Below are 8,585 nucleotides of genomic sequence, written 5' to 3' on the forward strand. Positions count from 1 at the left end.
GTCGCTATAAACGTTTGATATTTAAAACAATTAATACGTTTTCCCTGGAGAAGTTACAATTTAGTGTCACTCAACGAATGTGTCAACACTTTTTTCCCTTGTTTTTTTGCTTTTATCCCTCACATATGCAGAGTCACTGTGAAAACAACAAAAATGTTATTTCACACTCATTGAAATAGTTTGCAAATTTATTCACAAACCTTGCTCGCACAAAAAGATTATTTAATATTTGATATACAATGTTTTCTGTGTGATAAATTAAGTATCAGAGTCTCGTGACAATCGTGTAATTTAATAATCAGGCACAGTTGTTTCATGTCCTGCGTGACCTGAACGCACCAGCAAGATGAAAGATGGCAGTGTGCTATAAGTAACAATAGAACTTGCATGCTGTAATATTCAAAATTAACCCATTAAATTAATTCTTAACTATTTCAAAGCAAATTCTCCGTATTTTATTTTATTCAGATGAACTCGGCTTTTTATCACTCCTGGGAAACGATTGAGTGTATAAACCCTCTGGCAGGGAACTTCATATCCCACAATTCGCACTTCCGCAACCAACCAGGGCATGATTCAAGAAGTTCTTCTGTGCGGTTTCTGCTAGTTAGCTAGCAGCAACTGTGGCAAACGAGTTGGGGAGCATAACATTCAGATGCAGACAGCTGTGGAAATGAAAGGTAATCTTATTGAAGTATTTGAAGTTGTCTTGAGTGCTGTGGTTGAGAGCGAAGGCGATTAAACGTGTCTGAGATAGCGTTTGTTTGACTACATGCTAAAGTCAGCAATCAGAGTAGCTTTTGAAGTCGAACATATGTGACGCCTGTGATAATTCAGGGTGCTAAGCAAGAAAAAAAAGAAGATGTGAATGTAAATATACTGCATGTGAATATGTTATTCTCTCGAGACTTATTTTGTTTCCATAGTTGGTTTCAGCCTTCCTTGGAGCAAGGAGGACATTGCGGTTTAGCTCTGTTTCCCCCCCGCTTGGAATAAATAGTTAAAGTCTTCATGACCTGACTGTAGGGCTTTATTTGCTTTCAGTTGAACCGACTCGTGGTGACCGTGTCATGTCACTATAATGGCACACAACCATAAATCCAAGCCTCAGTCACGAAGTTGTTGACCTTTGGTCCTATAGCCCTTTGTCTGTCTATTTTTCCAGGTGCGTGTCCCAGCCTTAAGTAGCAGTGATGGAAGGTGAAGCCCAAAAGGCGACTGCATCATGGGAAAGTGGAACTCTGGCTCCCGTGGACCGCCTTCGCTCAGTCAGGGCGGACAGCCCCATACCTGGTCTGGTAGAGGGAACTGAACCAGGTAAGTGTTGTGCCGGTTGTCTGTAAACACACAGAGACAAGTATGATTTTAGACATATTTAATATACATCTGCAAAACTGGAACCAATGCATAGTAGTGAACAAACATCAATTATAACGGAAGTGTATTATGTGTGAAGTTCCTCTTGGATTTGTTCCAGTCTAAGGTAATGTTAATGCAAGAAATATTTTCCAGGTAGGTCACTTAGCCACTATCAATGGGATTACATTACTGACTGCGCTCTCATTTTAAAGACTGCAGGTAAGTCTAGGTGTGTTAAAGAAGTTGGTGGGTGAATAGAATTGTGCCACGCTACTTTGTGGCCAATCCCTCATAGGATTGTATTGTAAAACATTGCAGGACATGATCACAACATTTACAGTAGACCATAAAAGCTTCCAGTTGGGCTAAACAAATATCAGGGCAGGGCAGGGACAAGTAATTATCAACTGTTTTCTATTTCAAGTACAAAATCCCTGCAGTATCTTTGCCTGGAATATTGTCTTTTTTATGATTGTACCACAAAGAAAAGACATTAACACTCTTTCAGTAGTGACACTTCTGAAAACTTTCCCATGAATTGGACTTCTCTGTTTCACATTGTTGTAGCTGTGCAGTGTCCGGTGAACGCATGCTGAGTACTCTGTGTGTGAGAGACAGCATGAATATGCACATCCTGTCTATGTAAGAAATGGTGAATATATTTACAGGTTGTCTGCTGTTTTAGAGCTTGTGTTACAGTTGCACAATATTCCCTTCATACGCTGAAGAAGGATCTTGCATTGTATGTTTTGTGGACTGTGACTGTAGACTGTAAGAGTAGCCTTCATGGAGAAAATGCTGCCATGTTTTCTCATGAGAATGTAATGATATGACCATCTGTTGACTGAAAAAAATCTGGGGAAAATATGTCAGTTTGTCACAATGAAAGTTGGCTGCAGCTGCTTTCGTCTGCTGCATCACATCCTGCTTTGAATAAATCCAACAATGACAGGAGAGATGATGTAACACTGTATGGATTTGCTCTTACCAAACTGGAGATAAACAGGACATTTTGAAGTCTTAGCATACTCTTTCGCTATCACAGTTGCCTTATTCTTGTTCTTCTAATTAGATAAGCTTTGGCCAGAGGCTGTTCATTTTGTTCACTGCGACAGCTCTGAAGTGTGATGACCTGAAGTCAAAACATGTGTGACTAATATGATAATAGACTAAATTGAACTTCTGTTTTTTATGGATTGTTCTAGAGTTGCATACCACGTTCAAAATGAATCCGGTTTTTCAAATAAAAGGATAAAATCTTGTCCTGTAACTGTAGATAATTCATCTCTGTCATCTGTCTTGGACGCCTTTTCCAGCTAGTTGGTTCCCACAGGAATGCCCAGGAAAGCAGTTTTGTTCTCCAGCAAAGTTGGGGAATTTAACACATTTTCCAAACCAGCCATTTTTTTTTCCGTTGAAGTCTTTTTTTTTTTTTTTCCTCTTGTAGAAACACAAACTGAAAACCTTTTAAATTATGTATATATCTCCACTTTCCATTGTGTTGAATCTGCCTTGAGCTAAGCAACATTTCGACATTACCTGGCTGTATGTGTGAACGCAAATTAAACGGGCACATTAAACACAAGGCCTGCTTCAGAGCATAAAAAAAATCTGTGTGTTTGATTGTTTGGCAGGTAAGAGTATGAAGAATTCACACTGAGCAAATAGGGTTCATGTCTCTGTCTCCTTCATGCTCCACCCTTACCCCATCACTTAACCAAACACATTATTTTCAGTAGTGAGAATGAGCCTGATACTAACAGTCCACTTTTTTTTTCTACATGGGAAAAATGTTTGATTATGAAAACCTCTATAAATGCTGCAAACTGAAAAAAACACTAAAAGAGGACTTGGTGGTAGAGCAGGGTGATATGACCAAAAATATTTATCACGATACACATTTGAAAATTTGCGATAACGATATAACTGACGATATAATTGACACTAGACAAAATACTTTACAACTCCACAACTTTATTAGTGCAAAAAACCCCATCAATGTATTTTCACTTAAACAAGCAGCTGGTTTTTATGTGCATTAAAGTTATATAAAAATGTAACAGTGCAAATTCCTTGCAGACAGTTTAACCAAAAGGCATTTCCAGTGGAAATTGGCCGACATATCCTCAGCATAACCATGTATAATATCCACAAAACTTAAAAAGAGGTTATACACACACAATACGGTAATATTATGTTGAAGCACAGTACGTATCACTCCGCGAGGCGCCCGCCTACGATAGCCGTAATGCTCCGACAATCCATCAAGCGGTGTGGGTTTGTACCTTAGCAAAGTTGTACTAAAACATTTGACAGATTTTCGAGCGCCTTGTACCACATAAAATCGTTTCGAGGTCAGTAAACACAACCAGAATTCATACATAAGGCCCACGGGATTGTAAGGGGCACTGTCGATTTTCAGAAAAATCAAAGGATTGATTTTAAGTGTGCCGTATTTTCCAAACAACACGGTAATAACGACGGCCCGCTTGCATGCTCTACCAAAAATAGTGCTTTGTTGTGTATCTGACGGACGAAAGCTAAACCAGTTCCACACCACTGAAGTTGCAGCATTTTTACAAACCAATTCTGGTTCATCCGTTTCATTTAACGATCCACTTTCACTCTTCTCATTCTGCGTCGCCGCCATGTGCGTATGTGAACATAGGCACTTCGCATGCGCGTTTTACCCATATTCTATCGCGATATTTCATTTTCCTATCGTTGCCCAAAATTACACCGGTATTACCGTGAACGGTATGATATAGCCCAGCCCTACTTGGTGGTTACTTTGGCAGTTGTATATGTGGTCAGTGGCCCTATGTCCTTTTAGAAAGTAGCTTTCAAACTTCCTGGAGCTTTTTCCAAAGGAACTGTCCGGAAATGTCTGCCATGTGATGTACTGTGCTCATATTTATATAGAGCTTTTCTAGCTTTTTTTAAAATCTTTTTATGGACAACGTTTGTCATCATTTATATTAATACAGGTGCTGGCCAGAAGAGTGCCATGTTCATCCATGCACACTCGTTTGAGGATTTAACTGCTGAGGCTGAAGAAGAAGCCCTGAGGACGGTTGATTCAGGCAGATCAGAAGAGCAGCATGAAGAGGGGCTCAAGGCACTTGTTGCTGAACAAAATATAGATGAACAACACAGCAATGACCTGTCAGATAGCAGGACTAAGGAAGAGGATGTGTCCAGTGAGGCGTGGCGGAGCCACAAAAAACACGTGTTTGTGCTGAGTGAGGCGGGGAAACCAATCTACACTCGCTACGGCACGGAAGAAGCTCTGTCGAGCACCATGGGGGTGATGATGGCTCTCGTGTCATTTGTCGAGGCTGAGAAGAACATCATCCGCTCCATCCATGCAGGTCAGATTATACTTTGGCGGCAACATTTAATCCTCTAAACAGTTATGTCGTACCTTAATGTAAGTGCTGTTAATATGTTTGTGTCAGATGGCTGTAAAGTGGTTTTCCTCACCAAGAGTCCTCTGGTCCTGGTGGGAGTGTCACGCACCTGTCAATCAGACAAAGAGATGCTGCGGGAGCTGCAATACATCTACTACCAGATAGTCAGCCTGCTCACCCTCACCCAGCTCAACCACATCTTCCAACACAAGCAGAACTATGACTTGCGGCGTTTGCTGGCCGGTTCAGAGTATCTCACTGACAACCTGTTGATCCGGCTGGAACGAGACCCCGGCCTGCTGCTCAGTGCCGTCACCTGCCTGCCCCTGGCCAGCTCTTCCAGAGACGTAGTGTCATCGAGCCTACAGGCCGCTAAATCCAAAAACCTTGTGTTCTCCATATTGTTGGCCGGCGATCGCCTGGTCACCCTGGTCAGGAAGAAGGACCAGTTCCTGCACCACATAGACTTGCACCTGGTCTTCAACCTCGTCGGTTCCTCCTCTTCCTTCCGAGAAGGTGAAGGCTGGACGCCGATCTGTCTGCCAAAGTTCAACACCGCAGGATTTTTCCACGCTCACATTTCTTACCTGGAGCCTGCGTCCCAGCTCTGTCTCATTCTGGTCTCAACTGATCGAGAGGACTTTTTTAACATGTCCGACTGCAAGCAGAAGTTTATGGAAAGGCTGAGCAAGCGTAGTGCCTACCAGGCCCTGAAGGAGGCGGTGAAATGTCCCAGTTACTCCGTGGCGCAGGTCGGCATCCCAGAGCTCAGGCACTTCCTGTATAAATCAAAGAGCTCTGGACTGTACACCAGGTGAGTGGTTAGACTGTGTTTGTCAAATTTAGGGATTTTTAGATAAAGATCAGAGTAATTTAACAGTCATTAATCCTGTTAATTCAAGAACTTTTTCCTTTCACTGTATATACACATCTACTCAGATGTTTTAGGTATTATGAAAAATTGACATAAATGACAACTTCATAAGAGCAGATGACACTTGATTTTGTATTTTGTCTGGGCCAGTAAAATGATCATCAGTATACAAAGATTTGCATTCTTATATGTATACATTTTTTTGTCATGAGTGCAAATCCTTGTTCTTGGATATTTTCCACCTTCAGCCCGGAGTTTCCGATGGTCTACCAGTCTGATGAAGAGCAGGAAAGGCTGCTGAGCTTGTATCAGGAACTTCACAGCTGCTTGCACCATCCAACCAGACCTCTCCGTTACTACTACCGCTGCAGGGAAACTGAAAACTTGCTGGCACAGGTGAGTCTGGTGTTGTGATTAAAATGGTTTATTGTTTTTGACCAATTTTTCTTTTAAGCTGACAGCTGTTAAAAGCATTTGGTTTTCTGCCACTATGTACAAAATGAATACTGGACACTGGATTGGTGACATCGTTCATACACATTTAGTTGGCTTACTGTTTTGGGGTTTTTTTGGAGGGGGGGACGACTATTTGCCTTATTAGGGACAATAGTCCATTTAATAAAGTCATACATAATTTTGATTGCTGGCATAATCTTTACATCAGTTTTTCCATTCATAATGCAGTAATTATCAACAGCTGAATGAACATTTTGCAATCAAATAGGTTAGGTGGCAACAGGTCAGTAACATGACTATGTATAAAAAGAGCATCTAAGAGAGACAGAGTTTGTTTCAGGGAAAAAAATCTCTACAAATTCTTGGAAATTTTCAGAATAATATTCTTCAATATAAAAATGTGAAGACTTTGAGTTTCTCATCATCTATAGTACTTAATATGATCAAAACACAAATCTCGGTGGGCAAAGGACAAGGCCAAAAATCAGCATTGGCTGCTGTGAACAGCAATTATTCTGTCATGGAAATCACTGCATGGGCTCAGGAACACTTCGCGTCACTGCCTGTGAACCCAGTTCACTGTGCCACGCACAAATGCAGGTTGAAGCGCTATCATACAGTAAAAAAGCCATATGTGAACATGATCCATACTGGTAAATAATTCCTTTTGGAAAATGCTGCGTCCTCCAGCCAAAAGAAGATGGGGAAGATCCAGCTTGTGTTTTTTAATTTCTATTTTAATTAGTGTGTTAGTTGTTTTTTTTTATCCCCACAACGAGTTTAATTATTGTTTACTGCAATTACCTTTGTTCTTCATTACCAGCTTTGTATTAGCAGCTTTGTGCTCTTGCAGACCCTTGTAATAAGGGTCTGCATTACCATCACATACATATAAAATAACAATAAAAGTAATGTTTGCATTGACAGTTCTGGAAAGTTGTTGACCTCTTTTTTTTTTTTTTTTTTCCCTTTTGAGTTTGTGGTTTTGTTTTGTTTGTTTTTTTCCAAATACAGTGCAACATAAAGATTAGTATCATAAAATTCCCCACAAAGTTAGTAATTCTTTCAAACTCAGCATGAGCGATTCAGAACTGATTTGCTGGTGTGCACTTTGTAGTATACGGCTAAAACTGTTTAAACAGTTTTCATTTTTTCATTGTTTCCAGGTAACAATTCAGCAGGTCAGTTTGGTCCTGTGAGTTTGCACACAGAAACTGAAGAAAAATATCCTGCTACTACACACAGCGTTTTCATGCCCCGTTTGTCTCGTTGTGCCTTCTTTCCTCTGCAGGTGACAAGTGGCTTTGAGCTCTACCTCTGCTTTAGTCCGCTGGTGACCAAGGCCTCAGCGTTCGCCGCTGTCAACAAACTGCTGAAGTGGATCAGGAAGGAGGAGGATCGCCTCTTCATCCTCAGTCCTCTCACATACTGAGCCTCCTGAAACGTAAAGCAGTATTGTGAACACAGACTGGAGTGGTGCTAACAGCAGCTACGCATGATGAACCAGTAGTCTTTAAGAGTGTGATGATTGTCAAAGCCTATGCATTTTCTTTTTTTTGGCTTTTGGAATGCTCTGTTCTAATTCTCTGATTTGTAATGAAGTGTGCTGTGCAATTGAATTAACGCTGTATTTTAGCTGGCGAGATTTTTTATAACTTTTAATTAAAAAAAATGAAGAGCAGATAGAAGCCTCCGCACTTTTGGTAACACAGAAGCTTGCAGTGTTTACCTGTTGTTAAAAAATCTTTCATGGAAGGATGGTTTTACTGTAACGGCTATTATGCATCTCACAACTTAAAATGTATTTTTTATGGTATTAACTCAGTTCTTAGAAATTAAGAATAAACTGGAAATTCCTCGAACTGCAGTAGAATGTATTTTCAAATTAGAAGACATGTTGGCAAAATATGGGTTAACGGCATTCCTGTTGGAAGCATCACCCTTTTACCTCTATGCACTTTGTTTATGTAACGGACACTGAAACAGAAAGCCTGTAACCTGTTTACTGCTGTCAGTAGTTTGTAATAACACGTCTTCTCTTAACACCACTGTAGAGGAATTCCACATGAACTCCATTGTTTTTCCAGTTCATCTGTTTCTTTTCACCCATAATACTCACCTTAACAGATGATACGTTTCTGCATGCCTCTTAAAGCTTTGTTTCCTGGAAACCTGCTATGCTTGAGGAATCCAGCTTTGCCACATTTGCCTCCTCTAATCATGCCTTAACTGTTATTGTGCAAAACAAATATGTAATGCTTTATGGCAGTCCCATGCAAAATTATATGTAAATAAAGAAACGACCTGCAAGCTGATGTGTCATTCTTTTCCCCTCACACTGTAGGCACTTCGTAGATGGCAGTAGCAGCAGCATTTCCGTCTCACAAACGCGGAGCACACTTGCACAACAAAAGGAGTAAGTTTTATGGTGCTGTGAAACAGGCAGGGTAGTGGTGGGGGAGATGAAGAGGAAACGTTTATGGCAT

The 8,585-nt window shown here is 40.7% G+C and overlaps 1 protein-coding gene across 1 annotated transcript; it reads left to right on the plus strand.

The window, feature by feature from the left end:
* Positions 1-357: 357 nt before the first annotated feature.
* Positions 358-8,409, plus strand: mon1a (MON1 secretory trafficking family member A). The gene is made up of 6 exons (XM_019358636.2): positions 358-680; positions 1,166-1,317; positions 4,347-4,730; positions 4,818-5,583; positions 5,892-6,039; positions 7,391-8,409. Exons 2-6 carry the CDS (start codon positions 1,194-1,196, stop codon positions 7,529-7,531), a joined length of 1,563 nt encoding a protein of 520 aa, XP_019214181.1. The 5' UTR covers positions 358-680; positions 1,166-1,193; the 3' UTR covers positions 7,532-8,409.
* Positions 8,410-8,585: the final 176 nt, after the last annotated feature.

This window comes from Oreochromis niloticus, linkage group LG5 (genome assembly GCF_001858045.2).
Source record: "Oreochromis niloticus isolate F11D_XX linkage group LG5, O_niloticus_UMD_NMBU, whole genome shotgun sequence".
Classification (NCBI taxonomy): Eukaryota; Metazoa; Chordata; class Actinopteri; order Cichliformes; family Cichlidae; genus Oreochromis; species Oreochromis niloticus.

Bases quoted from the DNA above. Each gene is read 5' to 3' on its own strand.
- mon1a (XM_019358636.2), top strand. From the start codon at position 1,194: ATGGAAGGTGAAGCCCAAAAGGCGACTGCATCATGGGAAAGTGGAACT. The intron at 1,318-4,346 runs GTAAGTGTTGTG...ATATTAATACAG, and splicing joins GGTAGAGGGAACTGAACCAG to GTGCTGGCCAGAAGAGTGCC. The intron at 5,584-5,891 runs GTGAGTGGTTAG...TTCCACCTTCAG, and splicing joins AGCTCTGGACTGTACACCAG to CCCGGAGTTTCCGATGGTCT.